We start from the raw sequence: 21,003 nt of genomic DNA, 5'->3' as shown, positions 1-21,003 counted from the left end.
GGCCAGTCATAATCTTCCAGCCCACCATGCAGGGCTGCTGTGAGGCCAAAACTGGGCAGAGGGGGAGCCATGTACTTTGCTCTGTCCTTTGAGGAAAGATGAGGGAGAACCATAAAGAAATGATAATTATCACAACAACAGCAGCACTGGTAGCATCTCCAGTGGAAATATAACTCTCTACCAGAAAGTCTAGCTTCCTTAATCTCTGGTTGCACTGCTTCTGTACTCTGTAAAGAAATGCCAGACTGTTCTTTTCCTCAACTACAGCAAATCTTGACATGAACCAGAGCATTAAAGAATCTTTCTGGTATTTTTGATTAATGGAAGTGTGTTGAACAGGAAAGTTAATGGCTCACAATATTAACACCCAGGTAACTTAAAGAGTAAGCTCCACTTATCCCAGTTGACCTGTTTATTAAGCATTTGTCCTGATTTGTTTGAAGGGAGATCAGACAACGTTGATTATTTATTGAGCATTCATTCTGTGTTTGCAGAGAAGTTAGATGACATTTATGTCCAGTGCATTTCCCCTTCTCCCCACTTTCCTTATTGCAGAAAGTCTGCAAGACCTCTCAATCTACTATAACTGTGTGATTAGAATTTGCCACGTATTATTCATTTCCACCTGAAAACAGCAAATAGCTGGATATGCCCCACTTTTAAAAAGGTATCCCAGTTTTTAATTAGTTAATTCAATATGTGAATAATTTGTTACACCCACTACAGAGGGGGAAGATAATTTAAATCAAAAAGGATATATTTTATTTGCCTTTTCTTCTCTTCCATCAGGTTGTTAATATTAGAAGGTTCCTTCTAACTTCTGTTCTTCATGTATCCGTTATTCTAAAAGATCAAAATTTCACTTCTCTTCCTCTGCTAGTTGTAAGGGTTAGTAGGGACAGGGGGGCAGAGAGACCCCCTTAAATGACTTTTTTTTTTTTGAGGCCAATAGTTAGCAAAAATTGGCCAGGAGGAGGTGGTCTCCCTCTACCTCCCCTACACCATCTTGAACACTAGTAAGACAGGAGGTGCTTGGTTAAGACTGGGTGGGGAACATGTGGTCTTTCAGATGTTGTTAAACTCCAAACTCCCATCAGCCCACATGGCTAATGGTCAGAAATGGTGGGAGTTTTATTTCAGCAACATCTGGAGGGCCACAGATTATGCGCCCCTGGGGCTATGAACTATCTTATACATAGCTACTCCTGACAGACAGAAAAGGAATTAGTGACTTTGTAGACACGAGTAGACATTTTCTGTTTCCATGCCATTCCTACCTGTGGCTATGCCCATGCATGGATGCCAAACTCAGCAGTCTGACATGGAAATATTTCAGGGGGCTGAGTGTGGGTGTCAGTACTGGGTTTGTGTTTGCTTTGATCTGCCCTGCAGACCTCTTTGCTTTTAACCAGGAGTCCAAGTGCCACGCTTGGATAAGGCATTCCAAAATGGCTCCCAGAGATGATCTAGCCTGCCATGAATCTTTGAAACAGGGTGCGATAGAAACTTGTGAAGAATAAAGGCACTGAGCATGATCCAATTTGGTGGTGGCGCGTCTTCCTACACAGAACCTCATTGGAAACAATGCAAGCAGAAAGTTCTAGATTCAGCTTCCGGTGTCTCCTGCTGAAACAGGAAGAGACTCCTGTCTGAAACCCTGGAGAGCCACTTGCATGCAATGCAGACACTTCTGAGCTAATGAATCAATGATCTGACTCAGTAGAAGGGAATTCCTTTGTTACTAAATAAAAGAAAGTGGTTTTTATCACTTCCAGAGCAATCTCTTGGTTCTGGAATGCTCCATTGACCCTTTAGGTGTGACCCTGTACAATTCTAAGGTAGAATTCAGCAAGAACCCAAACCTAATTATTAGGAAACTCCTTCTAATTTTGAGAACTAGAAGTGGAACAAGCTATTTAGAGCACTTATGGGATTTTCTTTGTTGGAAGCTTTCAGGACAATTAATAATGTCTTAATCTTACAAATATTTGATCAGATGATCTTCTGAACCCCTTCTAGCTCTGGGGTTATTTTGAGAGCATAGTAGACATCATTGCTAAATAACTTCTCTTTCCTATTCTCTTTTGTTTTCTTTTAATGCTGCCTTTGCAATAACAGCTTTGAAGACCAGGTTGGGTAACACCATTCTACATTTCCTTTTGTGTTGTTGAAACAATTTTTGTTGCTGTTAGGAACAGATAAGGTTTTTGCTTAATTTGCTAACTCAGCTTTGGGGTTTTTTTAGATGTACCAAGAAGATACCATTCAGTCCTCATGGATGCACAACACCTTACATGTGTTCTGTGCAATAAGTGGAACTTCAGGCAATGGCTATGGCTCACTTAGATCTACGTTCGACGTTTAAAAAGAAACTTGGGAGTGACTCTTGACATCCTACAGATCTTTCTCAGGAATACTTGGGACTGTTGCCTGAAAGATGTTAACCTCCAGACACGTGAACAAAATGGTCTCAATATTTTTCTTTGTTTAAGCAGAATCAACTGGCTTTCAAACAGGGTACTTGCTTAATTCAGAGACTGTGAAAGTGCCTCTATGATATGCTTTCCTTCTTGTATCTTTTGTTGTTGTTGTTGTTGTTGTTGTTGTTGTTGTTGCATTCTTAAAACCTATGGAATACACCAAAAGGCATTTATCAAATCACCCTGTACTGAAAAGAATGAACTTGAATACGGTACCATGTAAAGTTGTACAATGGAATATAATAAAATGTAAAACTGCTTTGTAAATAAGGTGGTTGTGTGAACATGTCTTTTGTGCTCAATATAAAAAGCAGAAGCCAGAAAGAATGCCCTGCAGCCTCTATGTCAAAACACAGGGATTTTACAGAGAGAGAGTGCAAAGTTGGGGAACCTTTTTCAGCCTGAGGGTCACATTCCCTTCTGGGCACCCATTTGGGGGCTACACGCCAGGGGTGGGCAGAGCCAGAAGTTGAAAGAGACTAAATTAATTAATGTATATTTTTCCTTTGCACAGGTTCTACAATAAATTATCTCACCTGTTTTTCTATCCAAAATCCAGGTGAGCCAGAGTCAGCAATGAGAGTTCAAAGTGCCATCTAGCCAAGCAAAGACAGTGAAGTAAGACATGAAGCAGGGACAGTGATGAGGGGTGACTGAAGATGGGGTTGACCCACATGGAGTTCCATGACCTGGGCTGCATTTGGACCTCAGGTTGTTGGCATTCTTCTGTCGAGAGACAATGGAGTGTGCCTCTGGGTGTGGAATCAAAATGCTGCCTTAGCAGCACCAAAGTGACCTCCCTGGGGCAGTGGCAGAGCTTCATGCTCCGGCACCAGGGGTGTGTGGCAGAGAGCAGGTGGGGGCGGGGCTGGAGTGTGTCCTGGGGGCATGGTGCGTTGCCTGCAGGGGCGTGGCACCCAGTGTGGGTGGGGAGGCAGCCGTGATGGCACCCCACTAGGATCACGCTGCTGCTGGCGGTGTGCTCATCAACACTCCTCTTCCTCCACCAGTGCCCTGGGGTACAAGCCTAGGCAGTGTGCATGGAGGTCCTGGGCTCATCTTTTGGATGTAGTCCAAAACAAAGCAGATTAATTAGTTTGGCACCCACTTGGCTGCAGGAGTTGCTGGAAGGAGGCATGCCAGGCACCATCCAGCTGTTGAAGGAACTCCACTCTGGATTGTAGAGTTCACTCCTTAGCCATTTCTTCTCCTGAAGATATCCCACAAGGCAATAGAGATTTAGGATCAGAATTTTCCTTCTTCTAGATGAGCTACTTCCCAGGCTGATGAGCTCCATCAGCACCTCACTTCCCTCTACAGCATGTGCAGCAGCCACCTTCTTGACCATTGGACCCACAACTGACCTTGTGCATACACTGGAGCCTGTCTTCACATGCAGGGGAAGTCCATAACTCACAGAGGGTTTGAGATGCGTTGGCTACCCTTGCCTAGTTTAGCTGGCCAGTCGAAGCCATTTATGGTGGGTGTCCACATCCTGGCAACTTTTAGGAGCCACAGGTGAGAGCTGAGTTCAGAGTGGGGACCAAAGGTGACAAACAACCCCAGAAGGAAATGTCCCCCATCAGAGGTACTACCCCTCCCTTAAGGTACTCCATCTCATACTCCCTCAAGAAAGGTAAAAAAGTCTCATTTAAGATTCTCAGACTTGCTTGCTTTTACTCATTCTGCACTCTTTGACTTCTGCTGGCTGCGGAGGAATGACAAAGAAATAACCAGTGCACTGACTCGACTTACCCTGCAACTGCTGGAGGATGGGGTTGACCTGTATTTAGAACTCCCTAAGTAACATAGGCTGCCGCCTACTCTCTCCTCTGTTCCCTTTGAATTATTTAAACCCAGGCCAAAAATGAAAAGGCCTATAGTCAAACCCTGTATCTTTAGTTTTCCCTGGCTTTGGAAAGGCTTTAGTCATTTTGTCATGTTTACTGGGAGCTGACTCACACAAGCTTTACGCATTCTTGCACCACAGTGTGACAGAGAGGGAAGTGCTGAGGGGATCCTACTCCTTTTCTCCTTTGACTGGGCATGTGGGCCTGAGAATTTCTTCTTGTGAGCGTGGAGGAGTTCCTGTTTAATATAGGCATGATAAGGTGTCACATCTTCAGGGGGAGAAAGTGGGAGAGAACATGGAAAGAAAGAAAGAAAGAAAGGAACAAGTTCTTTGTTTTACTTAAGCTATATTGAGTGAGGATTAAGACACAGCAGACACATATAAGATCTCCAGAAAAGCTGTCAATTGTTTCAGCAATGCCCACATCCCACCCCAGCCAGATCATTTGTACTTCAGCTTTTGGCAAAGCTTCCTTCTCCTTACATGAACAATGCTTTGCAGCTTATGAACAGCTTGAAACTTGAGTGCAGGGGACAAAAATATGACTTTCTAGTTCACTGTATGAATAAATGAAGTTGCCTTATCTTGCACCAAAGCACATCTCAGTGCATCCTTGTCGCATGGGGACTTGCTCTCTAAGGCATCAGGCAAATAAAGGTCTTGGCAGTCTTGTTGCTGCAGAGTGACCCTTTAACTAGAGTACATAGAATCACAGAAGTGTAGAGTTGAAAGTGATAATCTAGTCCAACCCGCAAGAATATCTTGCCTAATCTGGGGCTCGAACCCACAACCCTGAGATTAAGTCTCATGCTCTATGAACTGAGCTATCAGTTTAAATGATAGGTAAAGGTGAAGGACCCCATTATTGTTTTTATACTGTAAGCTGTCCTGTGATCCTCGAGTGAAGGGCAGTATTGAAAATAAATAAATAAATAAATAAATATCCTTTCCACCAAGTTGCTCAGGGGGTGTAAGTGGTTCTCTGCCCGTGCCCACAATTTTTCATAACAACAACCCTATATGGAAACTTCATCTGACTTCAAGTGCACATGGCCTGAGTTTACCAAATGAACTGGAATTTTAAACCAAAAGTAAAATGAAGCTGCCGTATTTTAAGACAGATTGCTAGCCATCTTGCCCGGTCTGCTCTGACTGACGGTGATTCTCTAAGGCTTCAGGAATTCCTAAGGCTTCAGTATTCCTGGAGATACTGGGGGTTGAACCTGCAATCTTGTAAACGGAAAGCTTACAACTGACAACTCACCCACCCAAACAATTGCCACAGGGGAATTTATTTTTATTGTTTTGCCATAAATTGCAGAACCTTGTCCACCTGCAACAGTTACAACCCCTCCCAATGCCTTTACTTGCACAATCATCCATGTGCCAATAGATTGTTGCCCAACTAAATTAGTCCATTCACCCCAGAAGACATCCATCACTGAAGTAAGAGGTTTGGGCATGGAAGGTAAGCATCCCTATTATGACACCATCAGGTGCTAGAAGGGATAGAAACTGTTTTCTGAAATTTGACAGGATTCTAGCCTGTTCCAGACTATCTCCATTTTTGGGTGGGATTTAATTGCATACAGTGCAAGCAAACTCAGGTTGCACAATTGAAGTTGACTTGGTCTCTTGCTCAACAAACCTGTTCCAAAGAAGAACATCTTTTTCACAATACAGAAGGTGGGGGATGATATTTGCTTGATGCAATATCATCTAACCTCCCCACAAAGAGATCAAACAAAATTAATGCTCAATAGATGGCTAATGCCTAACCTCCCTGAACACTTTGTGAGCGAATCAGGATGAATGCTTAATAAACAGGTTATCTGGAAGCAGTGTGTGTGTGTGTAGGAGAGAGAGGGAGAGAGAATGTTCCCCAAGAAAGAGCTTGCATAGCTCTCTCCCAAAGCAGGCTGGCACAAGCTGCTTTTGCAATGTTATGGGAAAATATGCAAAACTGGCAGGCAGCACTACTCATCTGATCTTTCTGTTTCCATCTTTCTTAAATGTTGCAGAAGCAGGCTCAGGCAACCCTCCTCTCCTGTCCCAACACAGGGATGTAGTCTGTGCTTTTTTCTAAAAAAATGTTTAGGGGTACTCTCTTTTTGACTCAAGAAAATCACCATTTTATAGTTCAAATCAGGAAAAATAATTAGAGTAAATGGACAAAAGTACAAAGATTCACAAAATATTTAGGGGTATACGTACTCCTGCGTAACCCCAGAAAAAAGCAGTGGATGTAGTCATGCGAAAGAATGGTGATGATTCTCGTAATGATTTGCTGCTTTTCACATAGCTTATTATATATGCAGAGACTACCTGAAAAAATCAAAACCTCACACACACCTTTGTTTAAGCATTTTACTGTATTGGCCCAATATAAGCCACACCTTTAAAATTGGAGGGGAGGGAGAAAAAAGACCCAAATATAAGCTGCTCCATTTCTTGCTGCTGGGGGGGGGGGCGCTGTGTTGCCGGTGGCCTTTCCCCTTCCTCACTCCCTTCTCGGCCTCGGGGAAGAGGGGGGTGGGCGTCGCTTTGCTGTGCTCCTGGCACTGTTTGTCCCATGCTCCTGGCTACAAACCATAAGGTCGCGAATATAAGCCACACTTTAACTTTTCACGGTCAGACATTTGGGGGAAAGTGAGGCTTATATTCAGGCCAATATAGTAAATCATTCACATGGGGTACACCCTTTCACCTCCCGCCCCCCCAAAAAGGCATCACCCCTGCTCCAACCAGTTCCCGCCAGAATGCCCAATAGCCAGGGATCATCCTGAGGTCACAGGTTTGCCATCCCCAACTTAAACAGAGCTACAGTCTAGACACAGAAGATTATTCACAGGTGACTTGTGCCCTAAGTTCACCTGCTGTTCAGGTGCCAACTGTTGATGGACCAGACTCAGCTAGACCGGTAAAGAAAAAGTGATTTGTATGTGTTGTATGTGTGATATAACATTGTGCCACCAGCTGGCGACGTGGAGTCCCATTTTTCTCTACCTGTTTTCCCTGTTTAAATTTACAACACTTTAAATTGAAATGCTAGAAGCATATAAATTGCTTTTTCTTTACCGGTCTAGCTGAGTCCTAAATCCAGTGTAATAAACGAAAATCTGCCCTTATTCCCTTATGGGGGACACAAGAGCCCTTATAGAGTCCTTTGCAGGTTCTCCATCGGTCGGAGAAAATAAGAGAGACCAATCAGAGAATATTGAGAAGCAAAGCAGCTAGTAAGCCTGATCTTTATTGAACTGTTGCAACAGGATGTCCCCTTCACACACAAGAGAAGGAGGAGGACTCTGAACCAAGATGTGCCCGCCCTTATATAGACATTTTAAATTGCCCGCCCTGGAGTTGAAGACCACTCCCAGAAACATCATACATACATCACAGAATGGGTGTAGCTCAAGACTACCCCCCAGACACATCATACCTACATAACAGAAAGGGCGGTCTACAACAGAAATCTGAGTGCCTTGTTTACCTCCTGTCTGGCAGGTTACCTATTAATGCTTACTTGATTGGATACCCTGGGGAGCCTGGCCAGTCTTTTGTAATGATAAATACTTATTTCCTGAGCCAGGTCACAGGCTCACCCTATTCATACACAGACATACCCTTCAGACAGGATTTTCCTTGACCTTGCAGATAAATCATTTGGTCAGTTTGGGAGACAAAATGGTTTCAGGGCTGTTTTCCTGTGCTGCTTCAGACATGTGGTTTATATATTCCATATACCTGTGAAGAGATCCAAGATTTAGAACCTCAAAGCCAAAGTGAGAGCATTTGGGTCAAAATTAAGGGAGAGAAGAATAACAGTGACCTCATTGTGGGAGTTTACTATAGATCCCCAAGCCAAACGGAGGACATAGATGATGCCTTCCTGGAACAGATGGCCAAGCATGCAAAAGGAAGGGAGATAGTAGTAATGGGGGACTTCAATTACCCGGATATTTCTTGGATGTCAAACTCAGCCAAGAGCATAAGGTCAAACAGATTCCTCACTGGCCTTGCAGACAACTTCATTGTCCAGAAAGTGGGAGAAGCAACAAGAGGAACAGCCATTTTAGATCTGGTCCTAACCAATGTTGATGACCTGGTTAGCGGGGTAGAAGTGGAAGGATCATTAGGAGCGAGTGATCATGCTCTTCTGAAGTTTACTATACAGCGGAAAGGAGCAGCCAAGCATACTAGGACTCAATTTCTTGACTTTAAGAAAGCCGACTTCATAAAACTTAGGGAAGTGGTGGGTGAGATCCCATGGACAGTAATACTAAAAGGAAAGGGAGTTCATGATGGCTGGGAGTTTGTTAAGAGGGAGATAGTAAAAGCACAACGTCAGGCAATACCAATGAGACGGAAACATGGAAGGTGCCTAAAGAAGCCAGGGTGGCTATCTAAAGAACTTTTAACTGAGTTAAGATTAAAAAAGGATGTGTACAAAAAATGGAAAAGGGGGGAAACCACCAAAGAGGAATTCAAACAAATAGCCAGCACGTGTAGACACAAAGTCAGAAAAGCTAAAGCACAGAATGAACTCAGGCTTGCTAGAGAGGTTAAAAGCAACAAAAAAGTCTTTTATGGGTATGTTCGTAGCAAAAGGAAGAACAAAGAAACAGTGGGGTCACTCAGAGGAGAAGATGGTGAAATGCAAACAGGGGACACAGAAAGGGCTGAACTCCTCAATGCCTTCTTTGCCTCAGTCTTCTCCGATAAAGAAAACAATGCCCGACCTGAAGAATTTGGAGCAAATGATTTAGCAGAGGAAACACAGCCCAGAATAACTAAGGAGATAGTACAAGAATACTTGGCTAGAAAAGAGAGGACCCAAATAATTACCGCCCAGTCAGTCTGACATCAATACCAGGGAAGATTCTGGAGCAGATCATTAAGCAAACAGTCTGTGAGCACCTAGAAAGGAATGCTGTGATCACCAATAGTCAGCATGGATTTCTGAAAAGTAAGTCATGTCAGACTAACCTGATCTCGTTTTTTGACAGAATTACAAGCCTGGTAGATGAAGGGAACTCAGTGGATATAGCCTACCTTGATTTCAGTAAGGCATTTGACAAGGTGCCCCATGATATTCTTGTAAAGAAGCTGGTAAAATGCGGTCTTGACTATGCTACCACTCAGTGGATTTGTAACTGGCTGACTGACCGAACCCAAAGGGTGCTCATCAATGGTTCCTCTTCAGCCTGGAGAAGAGTGACTAGTGGGGTGCCACAGGGTTCTGTCTTGGGCCCGGTCTTATTCAACATCTTTATCAACGACTTGGATGATGGACTCAAGGGCATCCTGATCAAATTTGCAGATGACACCAAACTGGGAGGGGTGGCTAACACCCCAGAGGACAGGATCACACTTCAAAACGACCTCGACAGATTAGAGAACTGGGCCAAAACAAACAAGATGAACTTTAACAGGGAAAAATGTAAAGTATTGCACTTGGGCAAAAAAAATGAGAGGCACAAATACAAGATGGGGGACACCTGGCTTGAGAGCAGTACATGTGAAAAGGATCTAGAAGTCTTGGTTGACCACAAACTTGACATGAGCCAACAGTGTGACGCGGCAGCTAAAAAAGCCAATGCAATTCTGGGCTGCATCAATAGGAGTATAGCATCTAGATCAAGGGAAGTAATAGTGCCACTGTATTCTGCTCTGGTCAGACCTCACCTGGAGTACTGTGTCCAGTTCTGGGCACCACAGTTCAAGAAGGACACTGACAAACTGGAACGTGTCCAGAGGAGGGCAACCAAAATGGTCAAAGGCCTGGAAACGATGCCTTATGAGGAACGGCTAAGGGAGCTGGGCATGTTTAGCCTGGAGAAGAGGAGGTTAAGGGGTGATATGATAGCCATGTTCAAATATATAAAAGGATATCATATAGAGGAGGGAGGAAGGTTTTTTTCTGCTGCTCCAGAGAAGCGGACACGGAGCAATGGATCCAAACTACAAGAAAGAAGATTCCACCTAAACATTAGGAAGAACTTCCTGACATTAAGAGCTGTTCGACAGTGGAATTTGCTGCCAAGGAGTGTGGTGGAGTCTCCTACTTTGGAGGTCTTTAAGCAGAGGCTTGACAACCATATGTCAGGAGTGCTCTGATGGTGTTTCCTGCTTGGCAGGGGGTTGGACTCGATGGCCCTTCTGGTCTCATCCAACTCTATGATTCTATGATTCTATGATATTTATGTACGTGTTTGTCTGATACATTTATGAACATTTATTACATATATAAGACCTTAATTTTTTTTATTTCACCAGCCAAGGCTTCCCCAGCTCTCAGGTCTTAGGCTTCCTTATTCTTAAACTGAATTTAGGTCAGACCACCCCCTCCAAACAGAGGCCGGCCTCACCAGGCTTCATTTTTAGTCCGTCCTCATAATCATTTTCTCAGGGTAGATTAAATAGGTACTTTTTTCATAGAAAGGTCAGCAAGGTGCCTTTATGCAAATGCCCTGAGCTTTGTATAAAGGTTGCTTGTGACTCTTTTTTCTTTCTTTTTGTTCCAATGGTGATTATTCAAATAAAGGTGGGGAATAACTGCACTTCCTGGTAGAAATGAATCAGTTCCTTTTTCTCCCCCCAAAGTTGGCGTTTAGAGCAACAAAAATGTACAAAACACCCTTTTAAAAGCATGCAAATATGGGGTAATTTTGGTGGTGTTGAGGGTATCTAGATTTTTGGCTGTACCCATTGATGTGGTTAGACTCTTACATAAGTTGTAAAAAGGGACCCACCTAGAGATTAGATACTGCGAAGAAGCTACCCGCTAACCCACATTTACGTGGATTTTAGTAGGCTCTCCAGATATTATCACAACCACCAACACACCACAGAGTCTGTAAAAGATGTTAATCATGAACAATGAAGTGGGCTCAAAAGGGCAACACTCTAAGAGCGAGGGGGATAGGAACAAAAACAAAAGAATCTTAGAAAACTTGTTACCATTGTCCAGTGGCTCCATTAAAATAATAGCAATTGTGAATGTTAGTAAGGCTAGAGTCAGAGTTCTAGGCACACTGATACACAGAGGTGAAGGTTCATTGGTTTCAAGTGCGCTGTGACAATGCTAATTTACTGACTTAAAGAAAAACAAAATCATTGTACTCTCTTTCTAACTATATTACCTGAAGCGATTCCTGATGATAAGCCACACACCCCCAATATCTAAAATACAAAATAAACTCCACTTTCATCTAACACTGAAAAATAAATGATCATTAAATATAGAGAATCTGTGGGTTGGACCTAAGTTAGTCATATCCACGCATTTGGATGGCTGTACTTTGAGTATGACTAATCCCACATTCACGGCTATTTTTTTAGAAAAAGGGGTTCCCGAACTCATCATGAACACCTCCTTTGTTCTCTTAGAATGGCAATGACAGAGGTGCCAGAACTGAGTTCCTGTGAGTTCCCCCTGAAAAAGCACTCCCACAGTCCATATTAGGGCCATATCTTTATTAGGCTCACCAAAATATCATATACCGTAATATATCTATGGCAAGGGAATGCAGGAAGAATGCCTCTACATTTGGCACCTAGAATATTAAGCCAGGAGGTATGGGTGTAGCCGGGAGGGAGGGGCAGCTTTCCCTCCCCTAAATCAAGTAAATAAACAGCAATACCTAGCTAAAAGCAGAAATAATTAGAATATTTGAAATTGAAATGCTCGCCAAGATACTGTAATCTCCCTCCCTAACGAGCATTTCTCTAGAAAAAGTCAGTGCCTGCTTTTGCTACACTTATGCATGTAGCATATAATTTACTACTTCATTGAAATGTGTGAGCCACTCTGCAGAACATCCAAATTTAGGATCCTACAACAGTGGGTCTAACTCAGTGGTCAGCACTCAGTGGTCAGTCCACCGTCCCTCAGACCATGTGGTGAACCAGACTATATTTTGGGGGGGGGGGAGTGAATGAATTTCTATGCCCCACAAATAACCCAGAGATGCATTTTTAATAAAAGCATACATTCTACTCATGTAAAAAAAAAAAGCACCAATTCTTCAGCGATCAGCCATCTTTATGGTCCAGCTCTCACTTCCATACATCACTACTGGAAAAACCAGAGCTTTAACTATATGGACCTTTGTCGGCAAGGTGATGTCTCTGCCTTTTAAGATGCTGTCTAGGTTTGTCACTGCTTTTCTCCCAAAAAGCAGGCGTCTTTTATTTTTTATTTTTTAAATGATATTTATTGAGAATTTAAAATTACAGAGAAAAAAAGGAAAAGGAAAAAAATAGACAAAAAAAGAAATTAAACAATACAAGTCAATAAAAACCAAAAACCAAAAACAAAACACACAATACATCAAAACCAAAAACAAACAAAAACAAACAAAAAATATAAAAACAAATCCAATATTCCCAAATCTTTATCTTTCATTAACTTGTTTCATCGACCTCCTCACACCTCCCTTTTTTGTATTCTAGTTATTAATTATTTCAGCAAATCCCTTCCATCTTTCACTATATTCTGTCATTAAATTACCTTAATTTATTTTAACCTTATCTTACCATAAAAAGCCCTAAAGCTTAAAACTTAAAACTTATTTATACATAATTCCTTTTAGCATTTCTACTAAAGCCAAATAGTTTCATTCCAACATTTTTTCTAACACTCATTAATTTTACAATAATTCTCTAAATGAATTTTTAAACTTTCTTCCAATCTTCATCCATCGTCTCTTCTTCCTGGTCTCGGGTTTTGTCAGTCCTTTCTATCCCTTCCATCTAGTCCATCAACCTAGTGACCTTCTATCCGAGGCTCTTAAGTCTCTTCCATGTCCCTTCTGCAGGTCTTCTTCATGTTTATACCTGCACTTTACTTTGTCTTCTGCTGATCTTATTCTTGATTTCCTTCCTTTCTCACTGAGGGGTAGATCTCGGGGAGACTCCAACTTGACAATATCTGTATCCCTTCTCGACAGGTCAGCCCATTCTCCATAGTCAGCACTAAAATCCAAAAGGTATTTGAAGGCATGTTTCAAAGTCCCTCCAAAGTTAAAGGCCCCCACAACTCCAAACTCCCCCTGGCCCAAAACCAGATCCCAAAAGTCAAAACATCCCTGCATAGGGGGATCTATCCAACTTCCCATCTCCAAACCAAACAGTACTCCATCCCTCCAAATCTGACTTTCTCCAGGTTCAGTCGTCAGAAACAACAACTTATGTTCCTGCAAGGCCGCGGCTCTCTCCACATCTATTACTTGAGGTTCAGCAACAACCTCCTCCTTAGTCTTCTGCGCAACTTGCCCTGTCAAAGCAAATTCCTGGGTTGGTTCCTGAGTGGTTTCTATATAGGTATTCACTGTTTGCCCAAAATTGCTAACTGCAACAGTCATCAAATCCATCTTCTCATGTAGTTGTTCCAGTAAAGCGCCTGTCTTGCAAAAAGCAAGCACTAAGGCTTCTTCTGGGCACATTCTTGTTCAAGGTCAATGTCTGGTTCTCGCAATCTTTAGTCTCTACAGCTGTAGAATTCCCCAGATCGACTCCAGCAACAGTTTCACAAGCTCCCTCTAGAGGAAACAATTTCTGTTTGTATCCGTCTTTTTAAAAGCAGATCCAGCAACAAAATTCCTTTCGTTTTTCAGATATTTTGTTCCTTTTAAATGCAAAAGGAAACATTGGAATCAATATGTTTCTCTTTTTTAACTATCTGTCAAAAAACGTTTTATTCACAGTCAATGAACTTCCCCAAAGCGTCTGTCTCTGACACCCCGTTCCCAGGTTCAAGACTTTCTTTACTCTCTCTACTGCAGGTTTAAACAGTCTCAGATTTTCCCCCTCTTCTCCGGCTTCCAAGGGGGGGTTGGTAGTTTTAACTGATGGAAATTTAGTCCTTTACAAACGACTTTCCAGACTTTAGCTTGCAATGTCTTTGCTTCAATCTATTTACAAAAGCGGAAGGCGGACTTCCTGTTTAGACCTTCCTGCTTCGGTGCCAAATTAAGATGTTTCATAGTCCAATTTTCCGTTCTACTCATGGGTAGTTGTTTAAAGTCCAATTGTCCACAGGAAAAAGTCAGCGCTCTTCGGCAACAGCAATGCGGCTTCACTCCGTGAAAAGAGCAGTCAATTCGAAGCACCGCGCTGCTCACCCCTCGTTGCTCCGGATCCCCGAAACCGGGTTTCCCCGCGAGTAGGGGAGGCGCAAAAGGTGCCAGCCGAATCCCACGTCCACAGGCTTCTCCCGCCTGTGGTTTTTGGTGGTTCTCCGCCTCACCGTGGCGGTCCAGACCCTAATTCCCACGAAGCGGATTCCTCCCGATCAGAGGAAATCCGGCAGGCGTCTTTTAATTTCATGACTGCTGTCACCATCTGCAGTGATCATGGAGCCCAAGAAAGTAAAGTCTCTCACTGCCTCCATTTATTCCCCTTCTATTTGCCAGGAGGTGATGGGGCCAGTGGCCATGATCTTCGTTTTTTTGATGTTGATCTTCAAACTGCTTTCCTCTTTCACCCTCATTAAAAGGTTAATTAATTCCTCCTCACTTTCTGCCATCAAGGTTGTGTCATCTGCATATTGGAGGTTGTTGATATTTCTTCTGGCAATCTTAGTTCCGGTTTGGGATTCATCCAAGCCCACCTTTCGCATGATGAATTCTGCATACAAGTTAAATAAGCAGGGAGACAATATACAGCCTTCTTGTACTCCTTTCCCAATTTTGAACCAATCAGTTGTTCCATATCCTGTTCTAACTGTAGCTTCTTGTCCCACATAGAGATTTCTCAGGAGACAGATGAGGTGATCAGGCACTCCCATTTCTTTAAGAACTTGCCATAGTTTGCTGTGGTTGACACAGTCAAAGGCTTTTGCATAGTCCATGAAGCAGAAGTAGATGCCTTTCTGGAACTCTCTAGATTTCTCCATAATCCAGCGCATGTTTGCAATTTGGTCTCTGGTTCCTCTGCCCCTTCAAAATCCATCTTGAACTTCTGGGAGTTCTCAGTCAACATACTGCTTAAGTCTGCCTTGTAGAATAACCTTGATAGCGTGTGAAATGAGTGCAATTGTGAGGTGCCGTACTTTTCGCCCTATAGGACGCACTTTTTCCCCTCCAAAAATGAAGGGGAAATGTGTGTGCGCACCGACCCCTCTCACTCTCCAGGCTTCAGGAAGCTATCCCCCCAGCCCGGCAAGCTCCAGGAGCGATGGCGAAGCTGCGCGCAACTTCACCATCGCTCCATCCTGCTCGCTGTCATGGCTTCTTTGCTCTTTGAGGCTCGGGGTGGGGGGGAATAATTTTTTTTCTTTATTTCCCCCCCCCCCAAAAAAGTGCATCCTAGGGCAAAAAGTACGGTAGTTGTAGCATTCTTTGGCACTGCCCTTCTTTGGGATTGGGAAGTAGACTGATCTTCTCCCATCCTCTGGCCACTGCTGAGTTTTCCAAACTTGCTGGCATATTGAGTGTAGCACCTTAACAGCATCATCTTTTAAAATTTTAAATAGTTCAGCTGGAATACCATCACTTCCACTGGCCTTGTTATTAGCAGTGCTTTCTAAGGCCCATTTGACTTCACTCTCCAGGATGTCTGGCTCAAGGTCAGCAACCGCACTACCTGGGGTGTACAAGACATCCATATCTTTCTGGTATAATTCCTCTGTGTATTCTTGCCACCTCTTCTTGATGTCTTCTGCTTCTGTTAGGTCCTTACCACTTTTGTCCTTTATTATGGTAATCTTTGTATGAAATGTTCCTTTCATATCTTCAATTTCCTTGAACAGATCTCTGTTTTTCCCCATTCTATTGTTTCCCTCTATTTCTTTGCATTGCTCGTTTAAGAAGGCCTTCTTGTCTCTCCTTGCTATTTTTTGGAAATCTGCATTCAATTTCCTGTATCTTTCACTATCTCCCTCGCATTTTGCTTGCCTTCTCTCCCCCACTATTTGTAAGGCCTTGTTGGACAGCCACTTTGCTTTCTTGCATTTCCTTTTCATTGGGATGGTTTTCGCTGCTGCCTCCTGTATAATGTTGCAAGCCTCCATCCATAGTTCTTCAGGCACTCTGTCCAGCAAATCTAAATCCTTAAACCTGTTCCTCACTTCCACTGTGTATTCATAAGGGATTTGATTTAGATTGTATCTTACCGGCCCAGTGGTTTTTCCTGCTTTCTTCAGATTAAGCTGGAATTTTGCTATAAGAAGCTGATGATCTGAGCCACAGTCAGCTCCAGGTCTTGTTTTTGCTGACTGTATAGAGCTTCTCCATCTTTGGCTGCAGAGAATATAATCAATCTGATTTTGATGCTGCCCATCTGGTGATGTCCATGTGTAGGGTCGTTTCTTGTGTTGTTGGAAAAGCGTGTTTGTGGTGACCAGCTTGTTCTCTTGACAGAACTCTATTAGCCTTTGCCCTGCTTCGTTTTGATCTCCAAGGCCAAACTTGCCAGTTGTTCCTTTTATCTCTTGATTCCCTACTCTAGCATTCCAATAATGAGAAGAACATCCTTCTTTGGTGTCACTTCTATAAGGTGTTGTAAGTCTTCATAGAATTGGTCAATTTCAGTTTCTTCAGCACCAGTAGTTGGTGCATAAACTTGGATTACTGTGATGTTAAGAGGTCTGCCTTGGATTCGTATCGAGATCATTCTATCATTTTTGAGATTGCATCCCAGTACAGCTTTCGCCACTCTGTTGTTGACTATGAGGGCCACTCCATTTCTTTTACGGGATTCTTGCCCACAGTAGTAGATATGATGGTCATCCGAACTGAATTCGCCCATTCTCGTCCATTTTAGCTATGCTTACTGAGCTGCAATGGAAAAGAGGAGGAATTTGAGAAGGAAGCACTGAAAAGCTTTTCAGCAAATCCAAGAAAACTTGAGTTTAGATTTTTTAAAAATAAAATGAAAAAGGCGTGTTCTTTGAATTTTTTGCAAAATATCCTCATTAACCACATGATGTTAATTTCTATTTTATTTCCTAGTTTTCAAATGACTGAAGATTTTGACAGATTTTTCTGAAAGTCAAAAGAAAGTAATTTAAAACAACTGTTATGGAGACATTTCATTCTGAATCTGCTAGAGCCAGAGGATGATGGCAGGTGGGTGTCCTGCCCCCAGACAACATAAATCTTGCCTGTGCCCATGCCAGGAGATCCAGTGGCATATGAACTCACATGAACAAGCAGAAACCTATATACACCTCACCTCCTACCGTAGTAACTTCCATCTTTTTCTTTGCTTTTTGTGTTTTAAATATAGGGGTTTGGTTTTCATAACACAGTGAGCCAGGCTTTCTGGGACAGTGTGAACATGCCAGCTCCTGGAAAGGATCTCACATCTGTCCTTCTCCCAACGGAGATTCTCTTCTCCTTAACCACCAGCTGCAGCCAAGAACAAGCCTTGGCTCCAACTCGGGAGAGAGCTATCCATGAGCCAGGGTGTTAACAGCATATGCTCAGCCAAACCTTTACTTAGTTATTACACTGAGCTAAAAGGACCAAGGGACGCGGGTGGCGCTGTGGGTAAAACCTCAGCACCTATGACTTGCCGATCACATGGTTGGCGGTTCAAATCCCCGCGGCGGGGTGAGCTCCCGTCCTTCGGTCCCAGCTCCTGCCCACCTAGCAGTTCGAAAGCACCCTTAAGTGCAAGTAGATAAATAGGTACCGCTTAATAGCGGGAAGGTAAATGGCGTTTCCGTGTGCTGCGCTGGTGCTGGCTCGCTACAGCAGCTTCATCACGCTGGCCACGTGACCCGGAAGTGTATGCGAACAGCGCTGGCCCCTGGCCTCTTAAGTAAGATGAGCGCACAACCCTAGAGTCTGTCAAGACTGGCCCGTACGGGCAGGGGTACCTTTACCTTTACCTTAAAAGGACCAAGGAGAAGCAAAGCAACTGTGATCTCCTTGGGAGCCCACGTGTTCATGCTAAACCATGGCTTGGCTTCATGCCACTTGTGAATGCAGCTATCGTAAGCTGGTGACAACTGTGATCAGTAGGTGGATGAGGTGAAAGACATGCCCCTTCTAGCAGCATCTCCAGTTACGTACTTAGTTTCTGTGGCAACACATCACAAGTACTTGGCCATCTAGTTAGTTATGCAAAGGTTAGTTAAAACAAGGAATCTACCAGGCGGAATTTGCCCACCATGCTTTACCTCTTCAGCAGTCTCTTTTTCTAGACTTGGGGGGGGGACCCCCTAAAACCCATTTAGTCCAACCCCAATGTCATTATAATACACGTAAAGGAAAGCTGCAAACCTAAATAGAAAGTAATGCTGGAATATGATGCACACTTACTTTGAATTCAGTGGGATTTGTTTCTAAGTAAAGATGCACAGAATCTGCTGGCTAGCACAACTTTACAACCATTGCTAGTTGGTCTATAAAACAAGGACTATAAAGTTGAGTGGCCATCTCCCTGGGTCTCCTTGTGCCCCTTCCAGAAATACAATCTTTCTGGTGGGGAACTTTATTTACTGAAGTAAGTAAGTGGTGGTAGAATAGTGGTGGGGACACCAGGAACCTCACAAAAACAACAAATATAATTGGCAACAACCGTTGCAATTTAAGTAATAAAGCTTTATTATCTCTCTGTTGTTATTATTATTCTGTAAACCACTCTGAGTAGCTGGGGAAACCCAGCCAGATGGGCGGGGTATAAATAATAAAATTGTTGTTGTTGTTGCTCCAACTGGATTACAAGTGTGTGGGGAAATGTTCAAATGCTAAAACTGACAAGTAATAATAATAATAATAATAATAATAATAATAATTTGTTATTTATACCCCGCCCATCTGGCTGGGCTTCCCCAGCCACTCTGGGCGGCTTCCAATAAAACACTAAAATACAATAACCTATTAAACATTAAAAGCTTCTCTAAACAGGGCTGCCTTCAGATGTCTTCTAAAAGTTTGGTAGTTGTTTATCTCTTTGACATCTGATGGGAGGGCGTTCCAAAGGGTGGGGTGCCACTACCAAGAAGGCCCTCTGCCTGGTACCCTGTAACTTTGCTTCTCGCAGGGAGGGAACCGCCAGAAGGCCCTCGGTGCTGGACCTCAGTGTCCAGGCAGAACGATGGAGGTGGAGACACTCCTTCAGGTATACTGGACTGAGGCCGTTTAGGGCTTTAAAGGTCAGCACCAACACTTTGAATTGTGCTCAGAAACATACTGGGAGCCAGTGTAGGTCTTTCAAAACTGGTGTTATATGGTCTCGGCGGCCGCTCCCAGTCACCAGTTTAGCTGCCGCATTCTGGATTAGTTGTAGTTTCCGGGTCACCTTCAAAGGTAGTCCCACATAGAGCGCATTGCAGTAGTCCAAGCAAGAGATAACTAGAGCATGCACCACTCTGGTGAGACAGTCTGCGGGCAGGAAGGGTCTCAGCCTGCGTACCAGATGGAGCTGGTAAACAGCTGCCCTAGACACAGAATTTACCTGCGCCTCCATGGGCAGCTGTGAGTCCAGAATGACTCCCAGGCTGCGCACCTGGTCCTTCGGGGCACAGTTACCCCATTCAGGACCAGGGAGTCCCCCACACCCGCCCGTCTCCTGTCCCCCCAAAACAGTGCTTCTGTCTTGTCAGGATTCAACCTCAATCTGTTAGCCGCCATCCATCCTCGAATTGCCTCCAGACACTCACACAGGACCTTCACCGCCTTCACTGGTTCCGATTTGAAAGAGAGGTAGAGCTCGGTATCATCCGCATATTGATGGACACCCAGCCCAACCCCCCTGATGATCCCTTACAGTGGCTTTATATAGATGTTAAAAAGCATGGGGGAGAGGACAGAACCCTGAGGCACCCCACAAGTAAGAGCCCAGGGGTCATAAGAGTAAGGTAAAAAGGTAAAGGACCCCTGGACGGTTAAGTCCAGTCAAAGGCGACTATGGAGTTGCGGCGCTCCTCTCGCTTTCAGGCTGAGGGATCCGGCATTTGTCCACAGACAGCTTTCTGAGTCATGTGGCCAGCAGAACTAAACCACTACTGGCGCATGGAGGACCTTGATGAGTGCCAGAGCTACACGGAAACACCATTTACCTTCCCACAGGTTGACAGGAGGCAAGTGGGTAATTATTTTGTTGGGAGATGGGGTCCTTTTATTATGCATTGGTGTGATAAAATGCAGGATAACAGTGAGCCATTGAACCATTTCTTAAAAATCCTCTTTTAACCCTCCTCTCTCCCTCTCTTCTTTGTCAAATAAGTTGATTACTATGTATATTTTTGTATTTACAATTGGAGCTTTTGCAAATGTACTAAAACATAAACTTTAAAATATTAAGTATCAAATCATTGATGCAGCATTAAATTCCTACTTTTTCATGAAAAATGTGAAGGCAATAAGTATTAATAAAAACAGGGCTTTTTTGTTTGTTTCTTCTGTCTTTTTAAAAAAGTTAGTTGTTTTATCTTAAAATTTTAAGTGTTGATTTTGGTTGCTTGGTTGCTTGAGGTTAGGGAGGGTGTGTTTGTGTGTGTGCAGGAGGTCTGGGCTATTTTTGTCTTAACGGAAGAAAACACCTTTTTCAAATGATTCAGTTGTATAACAGAACAAGATTCATTAAGGCAACAAACCTCTACACACTTTACTGGGAGTAAACTCTATTTAACTCAATGAGACAGACATGCTTGAGAGGGCTACTGTCAGCTTTTGTTATATTTCAGCAACAAATATATTCTAGTATATCCTTTGCTTT

At 43.3% G+C, this 21,003-nt stretch overlaps 1 protein-coding gene and 1 long non-coding RNA gene across 3 annotated transcripts in view; one reads left to right on the top strand and one right to left on the bottom strand.

The window, feature by feature from the left end:
• The window catches only part of DOCK11 (dedicator of cytokinesis 11), a 162,846-nt gene extending 160,096 nt beyond the window's left edge, over positions 1-2,750 (top strand). The window contains exons 50-51 of one of the 2 annotated variants that reach the window (XM_083486177.1): positions 2,119-2,131; positions 2,246-2,352. In XM_083486177.1, the coding sequence (XP_083342303.1) occupies positions 2,119-2,124 (6 nt within the window). In that variant the 3' untranslated portion in view covers positions 2,125-2,131; positions 2,246-2,352. Of the gene's footprint in view, positions 1-2,118; positions 2,132-2,245 lie in introns of both variants that reach the window. The other variant, XM_083486178.1, reaches the window with a different exon arrangement.
• The window catches only part of LOC310698904, a 400,562-nt gene that overhangs the window by 340,552 nt on the left and 39,007 nt on the right, over positions 1-21,003 (bottom strand). The gene's annotated exons all lie outside the window — the stretch shown is intronic.

The sequence above is a fragment of the Podarcis liolepis genome (genome assembly GCF_965112155.1).
Source record: "Podarcis liolepis genome assembly, chromosome: Z".
In the NCBI taxonomy this organism is placed as follows: Eukaryota; Metazoa; Chordata; class Lepidosauria; order Squamata; family Lacertidae; genus Podarcis; species Podarcis liolepis.
The sequence above is the reverse complement of the archived record's forward strand: the minus strand, read 5'-3'. Positions and strand labels throughout refer to the sequence as shown.